The sequence below is a fragment of the Daktulosphaira vitifoliae genome, unplaced genomic scaffold, assembly GCF_025091365.1.
Source record: "Daktulosphaira vitifoliae isolate Bord-2020 unplaced genomic scaffold, ASM2509136v1 Scaffold_1, whole genome shotgun sequence".
Lineage (NCBI taxonomy): Eukaryota > Metazoa > Arthropoda > Insecta > Hemiptera > Phylloxeridae > Daktulosphaira > Daktulosphaira vitifoliae.
Window position 1 is genome coordinate 43,702,149 of NW_026099572.1, and position 17,789 is coordinate 43,719,937.

At 27.3% G+C, this 17,789-nt stretch overlaps 2 protein-coding genes across 2 annotated transcripts in view; one reads left to right on the forward strand and one right to left on the reverse strand.

Annotated features, from left to right (window-relative positions):
- Positions 1 to 636: 636 nt before the first annotated feature.
- On the forward strand, positions 637 to 2,688 carry LOC126907046 (SREBP regulating gene protein). The gene is made up of 4 exons (XM_050688054.1): positions 637 to 915; positions 1,514 to 1,664; positions 1,965 to 2,107; positions 2,169 to 2,688. The coding sequence occupies exons 1-4, from the start codon at positions 814 to 816 to the stop codon at positions 2,352 to 2,354; spliced, it is 582 nt and encodes a 193-aa protein (XP_050544011.1). The 5' UTR covers positions 637 to 813; the 3' UTR covers positions 2,355 to 2,688.
- A 735-nt stretch (positions 2,689 to 3,423) lies between these two features.
- LOC126907008 (uncharacterized) overlaps positions 3,424 to 17,789 on the reverse strand; it is a 42,154-nt gene continuing 27,788 nt past the window's right edge. Inside the window, exons 4-8 of the mRNA XM_050687993.1 lie at positions 8,314 to 8,586; positions 7,863 to 8,207; positions 6,567 to 7,014; positions 4,872 to 4,988; positions 3,424 to 4,814 (exon numbers count right to left, since the gene is read on the reverse strand). Of these exons, the coding sequence (XP_050543950.1) occupies positions 4,696 to 4,814; positions 4,872 to 4,988; positions 6,567 to 7,014; positions 7,863 to 8,207; positions 8,314 to 8,562 (1,278 nt within the window). The 5' untranslated portion in view covers positions 8,563 to 8,586 and the 3' untranslated portion in view covers positions 3,424 to 4,695. The remainder of the gene's footprint in view (positions 4,815 to 4,871; positions 4,989 to 6,566; positions 7,015 to 7,862; positions 8,208 to 8,313; positions 8,587 to 17,789) is intronic.

The following is a 17,789-nucleotide window of genomic DNA, read 5'->3' on the forward strand; positions in this document are numbered from 1 at the left end:
ATTTATAGAAAGTACTTGAGTCTGAGAGTGCTATAATACCGACAGTAGTTGCGCCATTAATCTTTCCAAACAATGCTCTTTTATATTTTTTAACTTTTGATAATCGGATGAATTATATAGATTTCGGTAATTCATTTGACTTTTAGTCTTTAAGACAACAGCAAATGGCTTAAATCATTTAAAAAATAAAACAATTATTTTAACCGGATACTAAATATTTTAACTTATTGTCAATTTTTCGATATTTTAACAACCAGATTACGCGGTTTAAAGTGTAACTAATAATTAAATATTTTCTCTATCAATATAATATATTCAAACTTTATTTGATTTCATATTTCTTTAATAAAATAAATTTAATTAGTTAAAATTCCGTGTACATGTACCTCTACTTGATATAGATAATAATAAAATTGTTATTATTATTATTAACTTATAAATATTAGTGTATTATCTATATCTTTGTAACCTCTATTACAAATTTTCAGTCACTATGAAGTATGAAGGTGATAACAAGATAACGTTATCATTGTAATTGATTATAAATTAAACATTCGAATAAAATTACGTCTTCCTACTTAATTTTTTTATTTATATACAATAGAGTTTAATTAATAAAAATAGCATTGTAGACAATTGAATATTATTAATTTTAAACATGTTTATATTTTAATGATTAATCGTTTAAAAAAATGTAATTGTTTTTCTGTAACTTATAATTAAAAATTGTCATTATGAATCAATTGTTGAAATTATCTTAATTGTTTTAAATATATTGCTGTATTTAAAAATGTCTAATGTTTTTTGTCTGTCATGTGGAAAGATTTTCTATTCAGTTTCATACGAAGAAAAGTCGTTTTATCCTTGATATTTGGATGTTCACTTACATATTGTATTGTTAGTTTTCTTTTAATTGTAAGTATACAAATTATAAAGGTATTTATTTATAAATTTGAATTACTAATACTGTACATTTCTAATATTGTAATTTGGAATAATGTCAATCAAATATTGATGCTTACTGTAAAAAATCATATTTAAATCTAAATTATAAACATGGCCTATCTACAGTATTATTATATTTATTTGGAGAACTTGTCCAAATAATGTGTATAAAGCATAAATATTCTAAGATATTACTATCCCATAGGTTTTAAAATATTCATAAAATAATAAGTAAAATAATTTATTTTTAATGTATCATAAATTTTATTCATGTTCATATTATATTATTTCCCACTAGAATTATGATTATGTATTGTACATTTAATTCTATTAATCAGTTAGACTATTTTGTCTTATATTGTACCGGAGTTAGGGAAAGCCTTCAAAACAAAGTAGTTTACTACCTCTTTAGGGTTTTTATTAGTATATAATTATATTTGATGTGTGATGAAATTGGAATATTTTGTTTTACTTGGTATTTTGTCATTTATATCCAGCATAATTTGTGTTAGATTAGTACCAGCCTGAGTTTTTAACTAATATTTTAAGTAAATTAAACATTTAATAGTCTCCGAAAACGTTTGATACATGGAAATTACCTCACAAACTGGATCACAGTTCTTTTGTGTGGATTTCTTCAGAAGGAGAATGGAACAACACCTTACGAAAAAATTGCAGGAACACTGTTCAAGGCAAAGAATTAGTTGCAGATGACAGGGGTAATCCAAATTGTTTTATTGTTGTTATAATTTTTTTTTTTTTTATTTATTTATTTATAGTTAAAAATAAATAAATTATCAGATTAAATAATTTATTATGTATATAATTTTTTAAAATACATTTAAAATTTTGCATATAAAAAAATCAATTTCTAAAAATTTGTGTAATCTAGTGTAAACGTAATTAGTAATTTTGCAATACATTATAAAGAAATAATATTTTATAAAAAATAAATGATTTTGACTCGTATCATTTTCAGTAATTTTGTATTAGATTTAAGATTTATATTTATGTTTTAGGTTATATTTGCCAAAGAAATGATCTCTTAGCTAATAACTGTTGTGGAATTACTGAAAAACGCTATTTATGTGAATCTTGCAATACAGATGGCTGTTGCATGGTATATGAACATTGTGTTTCATGTTGTCTTGATCCACAAAAAGTATTTAAATAATTTAAACTGTTCAGAAGATATTATTAAATTGTCATTTAATTTTTTATAGAAAAAATTGTTGCAAAAAGTGTTAGGAAAGGCTTCAGAAACATTTCGTATATTATTTGCTGCAATTAATGACCATTTTGAACTGTGCTTAGCTAAATGCCGAACAAGTTCTCAAAGTGTACAACATGAAAATACTTATTTAAAACCGAACAAACATTGCTATACTACTGCTGACAAACTACCTTAACAATATTTAATAGAATAAAAAGGAAGTCTGTTATTCTTAAACTTCTTGAAATACTTAAATATTGTACAAACATGTGTAAACTGCTGTTATAATAATATTTCTTGTAAGGACTTATAAGTACTACATGGGTTGATAGTTGAAGTTAATTTTCTGTGTACATTAGTGTACTTATTTATCTAATGTTAATAGGTATGTTAAAAAATACTTTCATAAATAAAACTTTTATCATTAAAATAATAAGTAATATTTTTATATTGGAACCATATTTATTTATATGAAAACTATTTTAATATTTTTGTAAATTATATGTTAACCTAGATATTAAAAAATAAAATATAAAGTCTTATAATTCAATCATAAATTATTATAATTTATAACTCAATTATGATTATAAAATTATAGTCCTGCATATAATTTCTTATGACTTTTTTTTTCTGTTAATTGAATGCTTTGAATGCTTGAATGTTAGTTACTTATAAAATCACTTAATATTTACAGATTAACATAATGTTTAAATACTATTATTTAGGTCTGATTGTCAAATGAATGACTTTTGTGGTTTTTGCATTTAGTCCTAAGATTTCCCATAAACGTTCTGATTTGAAGTTTTATTTGACTAAAAATATATGTGTAATGACATATAATACTTAACAATATTGAAAAACCAATTTCATTGGGATATAGTAAACTATTTTTTAAATAAAATCACAACAAATTTATTTTCAAACCCATTATTAATATATGTTTTTCTCACATCTCAACTTCTCAACCATACAAACCAAAAATCTAAAAATTCTTAAATGAAATCTTTAATTCATTTTTTTGTTTAAAGTTTTTTTATACACCATATGAGCAACTTTAACTAATTGAATTTTAAAATGTTCTTAAGTATCTTGTTCAGTAAGTAATAATTTATCATAAATTTATTTGAGGTATTTATTAAAAAAAAAAAATACTCTAAATCTAGCTTACAAAAAATATCAAAACATTATACAAATAAAACTAAATTTATTTTACTCTTGAAAATAATAACTGCAATTATCAAATAAAGAATAAAAAATTTAACCTACAATAGAAGTAATTAATACTTTTTTAAATGAACAATCATTTAGCTTGAAGTTACTTAACAAATTATTACAGTAGAACATAATATATAAATTATCATTTTTATGAATATACTTTAAAAAATGTTGTATTAGTATAACACGTAAAATTTTATGATTGAACATTATTTTTAAAACTTTGAATACAATGATAATGAGTTTAACTGTATTAATGAAGTTCTTCAAAATAGTAATTTACCTGAAATGTTTTTTTTTTTTTGTAAAAGTTGACGTATATAATAAATTTGGAACTGAATAAATTTTGATTTGGTTTAAAAAGCATTTCACAAATAATTGAAATTTAAATTATCATGTTTAAAAAAAAATTTACAAAAAAAGAATAAATTTGATCGAAATTATATTATTAAAAAAGAAATCCATGTAAATTAAAATATAAAATTATTGTTAAGTCAACTTTATCAAAAATATTTCTAATAGATAATTACTTGAAATACTTATTTACTCATTGATCATAATTAGCAATATTTTATGTTAAAGTCTATATAATCAATCAAATGTTTTTTAAATATTACTCAGAAATTTTTATAGAGATATCTAATAAGTAGATACTCAACTAATTAAATCTATTTATATAATTAAAATACTATACTGAGGAAATAATCCAAAAATGTACAAACATTAAAAATTTTAAGCCTTTTTGTATGATAGTAAACCTATGTTTAAATAAATGTAGGGATGGGTAAGTATCCCAAATGTATTCTTAACTACGGCACTGGTTGAAAATACAATACATTTAAGGGTTAATATTACAACTAATAATATAATTAAAACAATATAATGTACAATACTAATATTATACTTAGCTTATGAAAGTAATACTAATATTGTTACAATATAAATCTAAAACAATGGCAACAATTTTAATCCATAAAATTTATTTGTCGATAAAATATTCTTACACATGGTAAGTTAATTTCAATGGTTAAAAGATATTTACATTAGAAACCACATGATGGTAAACAATTTTTTATAAGAGATAATTTTCGTAAAGGAAATCGTACGAAGAAAATTATTTGATTTGAGATCCAGATATAGGTATATTATATTATTAATAGGTTAGATATTCATTCGAATTTTGTACATTGGTAAATGTTTAAAAAAAAAGGTACACTTTATTTTTTGATGGTTTTTGTAGAATTTAACACTAATAATTATAGTAAATTTAACGAATAATAGTAGTTCACATATGAATGAAAAGAATTCTCTTAAAAAATTAATCAGTACATCATGCCTGGATGGATTCCAGAACGGTGGAAAAAAACATTGGGGTTGTTAGACATGGTTGGTTCCATCGTTGTGTATATACTGTTATCCATTCCCGCAAAATTGCACATGTCTAAAACACATTTAGATTATTACAGTAATATATAACATTCACTAATTGTATTTTTACCTGGTGGACATCTAGTATACTGTTGGTGGGCATTTCCGCCACCTCCATGATGAGGATAGTAACAATAAGGATAATAATGGTGAGGGTACGTAGGTGGTGCAACAAGTGCTACTCGATCTGCAATTAAGTAAAAACTATTACTATTTTAAAACAAATTGCACACATGAATTCTAGACAACTGAAGTCATCGAAATTAAAATATATATATGAGGATAAAATAGGTTTGACGTTAAAAATATTAAATAGTGTTAGAACTTCGGTTACATATAAAATAATTAACTTGTTGTATTGGTAAGGTGAGTGTACAGGAGCCATAGTTAGTGTTTCTAATTCGTCACTGTCATCAGTTAAACTTTTAACGACATGACACATGAAAACGTAAGAGCGTTCCAGTAAACGAAAAACTCATTAGTAAGTAATTTCAGAGCAAAATACACTTTTCTTTCCATCAACCAATTCAAATCACTTTATTCTCATTTATGAAATCGTCTAAATGTAATATTAACTCAAATATTTTGGCGATAAAGAATTGTGCTCTTAATCAGTTTTAAAAAAATATCGCGTTACCTACGCATATACTAATATTTGTTTTCAGACAAATTTATCCCAAAATATTTTTTCGTTATAAAATTTCTCAGCTGTACACATATTAACACTTTTTTTCTTTATTTTAATTAAATAAGAAAAAATAAAATGACAATTAAGCTTATCGCAAAAGTAAAATGTATTATGTACATTTTTTTATCATTATTCACAATAATAATCAATTAAATATGACTAATTATTTATTTTCTAAATACCTATATCTCCTAAAAACTTTGGTTTTTTTATTTACTGCTACAACATAAGTAATGACAACTTGTTATGGTGTAGATAACTACGTATTAACGTGAATTATCAAAACATAACTGTCATCTGTTTACAAGTAAAATATATAATTTAAATTTATACCGCATTAACTAAATAATCTCGGAATGAAGTGTCAAATTAATAAAATCGTTAAAAATGTATTAGGGAAAACAAGAGTACAGTTACAACACATTGGTTTAAACTTGAAAATTAAATATATAAGAAACAAACAGTACAGTGAAAAATTAAGCATAGTAAAATAATTCTTAGGTAACAATCTTGGCAATGGAGTAAAATATATACTTAAGGCTAAACTATTAAACAACTATTAAAATATGCAGTTGAAACAGATAAAAAATCTAACATTTTTTGAATGTTCGATTTCTCAGAGAAAATATTCCGTCATAAAGAAGATCACGCAACGTTAATCAAATTTGTAGTCTTCACCTATCCTTAAAAAAAAACTTTGAAGTGATGTTCTTTTAAACTAGCTGTTACACAACTATAGACTACAACGATTACGAAAAACCCGACTGATTGTCTACGGGTCTTCTTAAGTTCAAACAATAATTTCTTTACAGCCGATAAGCGTTGTGTCTTTAAACACTATGTAGTTCTTAATAGCGTGAGTAATTTAAGCAACTTAATAACAAAGATTCTAGTCCTGAATAAACATAGCAGACAAATACGACAAGAGTTACAACGGTAAACAAAAAATGTGCCTATGCACGTAATTCATATTTAGAGTTAGCAACTAATAAAAAATATTTAAAACTATTGGTTTAGACTATCAAATAAAAGTCGCTGACGGGAACGATGCTTTTTAAATTTGTCAATGAAAATTACCTCCAAAAGTGTTGATTGTCGATGTATGTTTCACCGGAGTCATGAAAGGTTTGAAATGGAAAAACGATGGAGACGCTGGTCGACTCATTGTGCTCAGTTTGTCCTCGTCATAAAGTCCATCCCGCCCCATAGCCGCCAACTGTCGGCCTTTGGGCATGAACATGACCAGCAAAACTAAGGCGGCCGTGGCGCCAAGGCCAAGGGCCAAACAACCGTCTTGGTCGCCCGGCTGTGTGGCCCAAAGCCCTGCTAATGCCCAACCAACGCACAACGGAGTGGTACATCCAACGGCTAATCCAATGTACATAGCTTCTCGGTAATTGTCACGTATATGTCTTGATTTGACAGCCAACACGATGACGGCGAACAATAACGTTGCTGGATATACCATTGAACCCAACATATGTTGATACTTCGTGTCACAACTGTTATCTAAGCTGGTCGCCCACTGTGATGAATAAAATAGTACTTTTGTAACAAAAATGTTTTGAAAAATTATTATTTCTATTTATTTAACTATTTATCAGATATGATAAATCACCTAATATTTCTATTATTTAAATAAAAGTTAGTGAAAATCTAAAAAAAAAAACACGGGTAATAAATATTAGAGTTTTTCCCGGACATTACAAAATCTTACGCACTGTCTGTATAGGCAATTTTTTTTTTTTTTAACGCTCTTCCACATGACCCACTTAATGATATGATGGGATGTAGATGCTCTGAAGCATCGCCCGTGTAAACTAAGAATTTGACGGTGAGTGAGCAATGTGGCGTCGCGGAAAGCACTTTCTTTGCAGATGTATTAGTTTGTTGATTAAGGAAAATCAGGACAGGAGAATTATTTAATGCGTGTGCGAGTTCTTTTCCCATTTTTGACGTTAAACTTGGTTTCTTTTAATAAATTTGGAAGTTGCTACTGATAAATGATTATTTTAAATTTAATTAATTATAGCCAAACGGATAATATTAATTTTAAACTAATCATAAATAATTTATTTTTTCGTATTGACTTATTTTAGATCAAAAAGTAATTATTTTTCATAATTTTTCATTTAAGAAGATCTAGACTTGATCGTTAACTTTTGGCGTATCGTTAAAGTTGGAGTTGAGATTTTATGACAAGAAACACAAAAAACTTACAACAATTAAAACGATATATATTTTTTTTTTGTGTATATCTTTATCTTTTAAGTGTGTCACATATTTTACTTGAGTTATAATGAACAGAAAATCAAATTTTTCAAAGAAATGTTTAATTAGCATTTAAAACAATAATGTATTTATGACACTTACTTGTGAAGGCACTAACTGAGGAGGTGAAAATATGAGCCATTGAGTGCCAATAGCTAGTTGTATGGCAACCGTGAAGAATAATAAAAGAGCCTGATACGGTGCGGGTAGATAAACACCTCCATTAAGACTTATGAGGAAAACACATTTGACAAGTAATGTGCCGAATACCATTGAGTAACCAAGTCCCGTGCACAGCCTTACGGTGGCACAAGTTAAAACTGTTGGTTGTGTGCACATAAGTCCACTAACGGCTGCACACATGAACAGACCACCGAGTAATGCTTGTCCCAAAAATAAATGTCTTCTACTAGGTTCTGTTTTCCTAGTTTTGCATAGAACGAATATCTGTAATGAAATTAATATAGGTTTCAAAGTCATTAAATCGAAGATATTTTCAAAATAAATTATATTTTATATATCTATTTTAAATATTTAAGTATACAAAAATTACCTCAAATGTTAATATTAAGGTCATGGTAAGTACAGATAATACAAGTACCGGCAAAACCCAGGCGTCTCGTCGCAACACAGTGAGTGTGGCTGCAGCATATTGGACTCCCGAGGTAGGGGACCCTGTAGTAATTATTCCAGAACCCGGAGATGGAGTAAAAGGGCTGGACGGTAACAAGAACATATCCGAGTTCATGCCCATCCTACTACCACCCCCAGTCATTTGAACCACACTAGCAGCTGCCTCCATATCACCGTTTTCTACTCATAGTGTCTGTAAAAATAAGACAAAATTTCATGAGTTATATGTTTAATGAAATCCTAAAAATATTTTTAATTGAATTCATAGAAACATGATGAATTAATTTTATGACTAATGAACTTATTCTAATTTCATGGTTATAAAAATTGGTTCGTTTTTAAATAGTGACAAAATATTATAATTTTACTCAAGATAAAAAAATTGATTTATATATTTTTATTAAAATATACCCTTTTGCAAATTGTTTGAACAATAAAAAGTCGAATTACGGTTAAGACTTCAAAATCAAATTAACTGAAAGTAATAAATTAGTCCGTCGTCGATAATTGAAGAAAAATAGCAACGCAATTAAATGCAATGGACGTTACAAGAAGAATATAATTGTAATTCGTTAATATTATATTACCTACAGTAGACATAAATATTTCATGGTAACAAGCGTAAAAACAAAGGGACGATATTTGTAATAAATTAAAACAACATTATTTATGCTTAATAATTCATAACCCTTTTCATTTAACAAGTGTCTAGGGTAAAACTAATAACACTACCTTTTTTTAGTGACACTTAACAACATCCATTACTTCATAATTAACCAATAGAGCCATGAATGTGATTCCAGCAAACTTTTTACGACAACATTATTTATAAACAATTATGATGTCTTTGTACATTTCTTCAGCAACCGGACAGATGGGCAAATACCAATAATAATTAACAACATTATCATATTCCGACTCGGCCTTCGAGGTAGAATCAAGCCAAGTTGCGTGCAAATATTGTGTATTTTTATTATTCTCGGTCTTATCAGAGACACGAAAACTCCACGGGAGCACTTGCCAGGGGTTTAATCGAATCGAATGCAAAACATATGCAATTGATTCGAGTGTACGTGCGAACACTAGCGCCGTGAAATATGCAGATCTGCGGCTATTATAATAATACAGTGGATGTGTGATAATATTATTTCAAGTAATATTATAATAAACCTAATGCATCAGATACGCACGCGGTACAAATATATTCAAACTAGTAAATTTCAAATTACAGCATCGACAGCTTGTTTATAATGAACATGGACGTTGATGGAGTATTTCATAATAAATTGGGTTAAAATTATAATTCCAAATTCGTTACACTTTTGTCAGCCAGACAAGTAAGAAACATGGAAAATGTGTTATGTCAGCAGCCAACTCCAGTAACATATTTTCCAATAAAAGTAAAAAAGAATGTCATCGGATAAAAAAAATACTACTAAAAGTTTATTCAAATTATGATAATACGATGATTAGTTCTTGTACGTTGAATATATTCATTGAAATAACGAACCAACAGGATTGGATAAATCAAGGTAGGATGATTTGTTAAAACACGAAAATTAACTTTTATACTAATTATTCGAAGAAAATCTTATGATACATAGTAGAAAGTGACAAGGCAGTGAAGAAACTAATTTCAATTTTTATTCGACCACAAAGATTATGATGAATTTAAGGATAAAAATACCCGACATACCTATATCAATGATGAAATAAGCACCAGAGTAAAATATTTATGATATATGTATAAATGATTAGTAGGAATTTAGTATTAATAACTTCACGATGAGTCCATTGCAGCCTTAGAAAAATTAAACCGCGGCCGTCGCGTCATCCTAAAATCGTGTTCAGTTTTATTTTCAATTTATTCTTTCTACAATTTCACTTTCAGAGATGGTCAAGGTTATCCGGAAATATTATATTTTTGAATGTCAATTTACACTACATTATATATGTAAGTTACAACATTGATTTATGAAAACGAAAATCGGATAAAGTTACAATACCGTGTCGCTTTAGCCCGACTATTAATTAGTGGATCCCGACAAACAGTTGATTCGTATGTTTTCGTAATAGCATTACATCAGTCGGCATTAAACGATTTATTTATCTCGTGAAATGGAAATTAATGACAATAATGTATTTTATTATGTATATATGTATATGATATGTTTTGATTTAAGGAATCTCCCGTAATAGTCGAACAACGGCAGATATCAAACTGTGATCATAAACTCAAAAAGTATGATTGATTTATTCGTATGATAAGCATAGTAATAAAAAATCATATTATTTTTGTTATATGAAACTACTTTATATAGTAAGAGTGTCATGTGTCTAAACAATTTACGTAGTTCTTCAAGTTCACTCTAACTAATGACTACTAATAAAAAAATAAAAACGGATGAAACTGAAGAAGTAAATGAAATACTTTGAAAAATTTAATTACTAACAAGTGAAGTTTAAGTTTGATTTTAGATAAAATCCGAAAAAAAATTGCATATTCCTTTAAATTAACATTTCGTAGTGTTAATTTTTACTTTCTTTGTATCAAAATTTTAATTATATTGAACCACTTGACTACTCTCGAACATATTGTTTGAACTAAACCTAACTAACGATACAGACACTATGACATGAAACACAAATTACATGAGTGAGCATTGTTTCGATCACTCGTAAAAATCAGTTCTAATTAATTACATGCTTATATGGAAGTATTGCTTAAGTAGATTTACAATGGACGAAAAATACTACGTGATAATTCATACGACACTTCCCTATCGATCAAACACAGAGCACGTACTATTTTTAGTACAAATGAAAGTGTTGGCGGAAATTTTATCGCTCTTGTTTTTATTGGTTAAAAGGAAAATGTTTGAACCGCAAACAACAGATGGAAACATTGCCACAGCCAAAAATTAAAACACACGATCGAGTAGAGCTCATTGATACAAAAACTTAATAAGAAAATACATTAAATAATGAGAATTTCTAATTCTAAATAAAATTCAATAATTTAGTTGAAATGAAAAAATACGATTAGTTTCGCTATACTTTTATCTTAATTAATACGTCTGCTATGTCTGTTAACTAATGATCATTTCTATAAATATTTTTAAAATGTTATAACGTTTCCTAATAGTTTAATAAATATTAGACATTATAGTAATCACCACATTGCAATCTGCGCACCAGGTATAGAAATTAGTTATCGATATTATTGTAGAATTGTGTCACCTGTAACCTTGTCCTAAAAAAATACAATATTTTAGTTATGAATATATATAAATACGGCCATACAATTTACAGACTTGGAAAAACTATTCTTCCATTAGGTAGTATCCAAGCAATTCACTAACATTGTATCATACAACCTTTTTAATACTCTGTCATTTTCGAAATTGCATGATATTCAAATTTTGTAACACACGAATACTCTCTGAAATTCTCTAAATATGTGCTAAAATGAGTTAAATCTACACGTTAGATCTATAATTGTTTATTTGAAGGATAAGCAATCTTTGTATTTTGTGATGAACAACGTTAAACCGGAAAAAGGTCAACGTTCCTTTTGTAAAAATAATTTTTGTGACAGCAATTATTGTCATCGCGGTCGTTGTCATTATGATTACAATATAATTATTATTGTAATAAAAATAATATGTTAAGTCGTAATTTAATAATAGGTCACAACATTCGCGGTCTGTTAACCAACAACATAAGGAAAATATTTTAATTAAAATGATACATTAAGTTGTTATTTTTTTAAATCGTCATCATACCGACATTGCTATTGCTACGAATTATCAATTAAATTTCCGCTAAAAAATTAATTATCGAAATGAAATTGCCATTTAATTGTAATGTTAAAGGAGAAAACTTTAAAAATTGTTTAATAAATTTAATAAGGTACAAAAACCTGTTATTTTTTATATAAATTTCCGAAAATGTAATAGTTACTGAAAATAAATAAGAAACTTCTATGCTCCGTTATCTATTAGATTGCAGCTTTCTAATAAATAATCTTTAACATGCTTTTTAAAAGTACTTTTTATTTTTATGTCCACACTTAAAATAGTCTGCTCTTTCAAAAATATATTTCAAATAAAACAAAATTCCGTTACAATGGTACGTTCTTTTCATAGTATTTTTACGAAGGACATTCAACTTTCAATAAGTTGAAAAGAATATTTATCCTTGACCGTGATCCGTGCCTTATAGACCTAAATACTATTTTTACTACTTTTTTTTTTTATGTCTGAATGCGTCGCAATTGTTCCTAGATCAATATATATATATATAGAATATAGTAACCGTGATAATCAAAAAATGGGTTAACATGACAAAATTATATTGAAATAGGTGTTATATAAAAATACATTACCGATAGGTAATCTTAAGAATTTACATGTATCTTCATAATATAAGATTAGAAATATTCATGTGAAATTACTGTAAGTTTTAAACATAACGTTTAATTTTAAAATTATTTTTGAGCGTGAATATAAAAAATTATATTGTTTATTGGTAGTAAATATATTTTTATATTTATTTCTATTCTTGTGCATTTTTGTAGCAGGAGTATAAAATTGTTATCGCTTACTTTTATTTACGGTCAATGTTACAAGATTCAGAAATAAAAAGTAAATACACAATTGTCTGATGGGTCGCCCACGCGGTCATTTTAACAACCAACAGTAACACTCACACGCCTTAACCGACAACAATAACTTCTTCCCCCTAAGGTTTCGTCTAACCGTCGATCACATTGCCACTTACATAGATAATGAACAACGTGCGTTCGAATAATGTGCGCGTAAAAATCATCATCTGCGGTGAAGTTATAAAAAAAATATGAAGATCGAGTGAATATAAAAATGAGTTACCAGACAGTAACACATAAGATAAAATGACCCTTCCGGGTTAACGAACGTCTCGTATATTGTTTACCGGCAAATGATTTTATGCAGCCCTTTATTACAATTACTATTCATATCCCAACTGTTAATTACAAAAAAGTAAATATGCACTGCCGGCGTGGTACTCTCCTTCTTATGGTGGCCAGTACTTCGGTTACTATGAGTTTTTGTGCTTAGTGACAATAGCGGTTGTGTGAACCGCTATGCCGCCAGTGACCCGCTGAGACTCCGACGCCATCGGACACCTCGAGTTTAATTAATAAGCTACCACTGTCTATATGCCGTTCATCCACAAACAATACCGTAGGGCGTTAAAAAAATCCGAGTGTTCCTATGCGTTCACGCATTTTATTTTCTGATATGCTGCGTGTATATGCACATTAACGGTTATATTCTGGTTATAATACATGTTATAAATTACTTCTGTAAAGCTATTCGCCTGAAGGGGTAACATAGAAGTCGTCTATACTTCTATGATTTAAAATGTATTATATAATGTTTCTAAATCAATGAACAATGATCACAGACAACAACACAGTTACAATCATAAATATTGAATGTACATTTTGTCTAATGAAAATTTCAATGTTAGTATTAGCTAATGGAAATTATGAAATGATTCCACGTTGGAATACTTTTAATAAAGATTTTTAATATACGACGAAAATTCCTCTTGGAATTTTGCTTTGCACGAACAAAACAAATGATAATTCACTTGCGTTTAATGCCTTTCAACAAGTCACGAGCTGTGTATTCTAATAAATAATGAAAACCACATTGCTAACAGGAGAAGAAATGTCAATTTCGATAGCTTTCAATTTAATAAAATAGTGTAATGTATTTAACACTTATACAAATTGTACATAGCACAGGAAGTAGAATTTATACTTAAAAGCTACACATATTTAAACTAAGTTAAAAACAAATACTACTAAAATACATTTTCTATATCGAGTCTGTTAGTTATGTTCGAATAGAACGTTAAAGTCTTTCTCACAGATTATTCAAAAATAGCACGGTCAACTTATTACACATGCAAAAAAAAAAAACTCAAAGACTTAAGGATTTAAAGTGTTGTACATTTTTGCTTTTACTTTAAATAATCACAAATACATAGAAACTATTAATTTTCGAGCTCTTTACCACTAAACTATCGTGCCATAAACAGTTGTATTAATTGTGTGAATCTGAAGATAATTACAATTGATAACAGTCCAGTGAAGTTCGGTTACCTATTAAAATACTAACATAAGGTGTTAATAATTCGCATATTCATAAGACATTTGTATACTGTGAACATACGAAATTTTACACAGATGACCAAACACGCGGACGTTGATAATTAGTATTATTATGTAGTGTTATCTGCATGTGTTTTACATTAAGTCTTCCGACCATTGTGAAGGGTTACTGGCATTAATAAGCGCTGTCGCAAATTTTGTACTCCAATAAAATATTTTAAAACGTTGATAAATTAACACATGCATATGCCTTCATATGTATTTGTGCATGTACAATTTATACTTCGATAGTATTGACATTTAACCATCGACTATTTTCTTACAATTATTGCATTCACTACGCGAATTATAAAAAGGTGAAAGTCTTTGTGCGTGAATTATGTATTTTTAAAATGTTGTACAATAACAAAATATGTGCTAAAAATGTAAGAAAAGGTCAATCGTAAGGTCAGATAAAAACTACATGTATATCGATCGTTGTACAATGTTACGAACTGTTTTTAAATATTTACAGTATCAAAACACACGCACTCATGCAAATACTACAAATGATTGTTTCTTCGATTATTAATTATTATCTAAATACGAAAGTCTCATCGACGCCACCCGTCGCTGACAGCTGTTGGCGTTAGGCCACATTGTGGTCAATGCCAGAGGCCATTACATTACTTAGTTTGAGTAACGCGCTTTCAAAGACAACTACTACTGTTATGCACAATCGGTATACTTCGTGATACATTTTCAGTCGATTACAAGCGCCTAATCACAAATCAATAAAAGTAATATGTTAATATACATACATCTAAAGTAACGAAAGGGTGCAGGTATATTTATTCAAATGTACAACGTATGTAAGACAAAATTAATGGAGTGTCTTAGAAAATTACTAATTGGTCAATAACTTCGCCTATTGTGATGACTGAATTAGAAAATTGCAAAATAATTTTTACAACTGACGTAACTTAAAGTTAACATTTGTTCAAGTCATTTTTTACGTTATACTGCAATCATTTAATGAGTTGAATTATATTAAACAATTTGTAATGATTATAATGGGCCTATTTTTGTATAATAATCCGTTTTTTATACTTAATGGTTTATAATAATGAATGAACCGTAACCTCAGTTGGTATATGAACGGGGTGTCATTTATTAATATTAATTTAAAAAAAACGAATGAATTTGAAAATGTTTATGACTCTCTTGGAGTTAGTGACATACATTTTTTACGTGTATAGATTGCCAGTATTAAATATATACAATTATACACTTATAATATACTTTATGATATAATGAATAATAAGTATAAATTATTAAGTAATCATAAGTTAAATCTTGAAAACATCATAATAATATTTCTTTTATTAGATGAAATTTTTACTATTTAATTTAATTCAAATTTTAAGTTATTCACGTGTGTAAAACTGAATATATTTACTCATGAAAATTTAAACTTTGTTAAAACATCAAATATGTAACACACAATTGAAGAATTTCGAATTGGAGTTAATTCGAAATGTAAAAAATCAACGCAGTATTTAGTATAATTATAAAAAAACGTGGTATATAATGAATGATGTAGGTTCCGGCACAAGATAGATTTTCAAGATAAAAATAAAGAAATAGAATTTTAAAACGGGTTGTCAGCGGAAAACACCCATTATAAACAAGTACGTAGAAACATACATTATTTTTATTCGATGATAATTTATTTATAAATGAAGTAATAAAAATGTATTAACTAGTGAATTTCTTCTCATCAAATCAGACATTCATGTAATAGTTATGAGTTATGAAACGTGACTCGATTTACAAGAAAATAAGCATAAAAATTTCTCTCGGGTGAATACTTTATTACTCAGAGTAGAGCAATGTGTCTCAAAGTTGACCGGAAATGCAAGTGTGCAGCATATTTTATTCCTTTGCCTTCGTTATTTTACAACTATTGTATGTAAACGATAAGGTTTAATTTTACGTTAATCTTGTCCACCTATACTTATAATATTGTAATATATGCATTTTATTTATTAAATTTAGTTAATNCCTATACTTATAATATTGTAATATATGCATTTTATTTATTAAATTTAGTTAATGGGCGATAATTAAAGTAAATAATCTGATTAATCACATTCAACTGAAAAGTTCCCTCCAGTAAAAGATTCAACTTTGTGCCAAATGATATTTAAATTGTCTTTTAAAAAAAGTTTTTTATTGTTAAGACCAAAGAAAAGGTTAATTGAGTAGTCCAGTGACAACTTCATAAAATAATTTTTATTGGTGATTAACAATTATAAAAAATCAACCATTGATGCATAGTCATAGTTTTAACTGATTTTTAGTAAAATAAACTTGAGTAAGATATACTTGTATTTCACTATAATAAATTGAGAACGCGTACTTAATTTGATGCACCATAAACAATATATTATACGGATAGTAATTAAAACTCAAAGAAAAACAAACTAAAATACAGATAGTTAGGCTATTTATAATGTGCTTAAATGTAGTTCAACGATGACTAGGGAAAATAATTAAAGTAGTTCATAGAATTCAATATAATTTAGCGTAAATTCGGCCATTCAGATTATTAGTTAGAACACTTAATAATGTAATATTATGTGCGACACTCAATTATTTATTATATATGATAAAGTTACTACTGACCAAAATGTATTACATTTTCTATTACGATCAAGGCCAATTGATTGACAATATTATCATATTTGAATTTTTTGTAGAAGAATAAATATAATTTTATAAACATTACGAAACATTATTTAACATAGACTTTTTAATAAAAATGTTAATTATTATGTATTATTTTGTTGTTTCATGTTCACCATCAAAAAAAAATCTGAGAATCTCTTAAAGGTTATTCTGAATCATTTATGATGACTACATATTATGTTAAAATGTTTATAATTAAAAAACAAATTACTAATCGATTTTTGTTCAATGCTTTTATTTACTACATGTTTATAATCAAGTACAATTTTTCACATTATAAATTGTAATTAATTAAACGGCTGATGTATCATTAACAAATAATACCACGCGAACCTATCTAAATAAATAGTAAAAATACTCATGAAAATAAAGTATTCTCAAAAATTCAAGTATTTATAAAATACTTTGTGATCAGATTATAAAAAATATCCTTACCCAAACGCATAAAAATCCAAAACATCGTATGTTTTTTTCATTTCAATATATATATATATATATATATA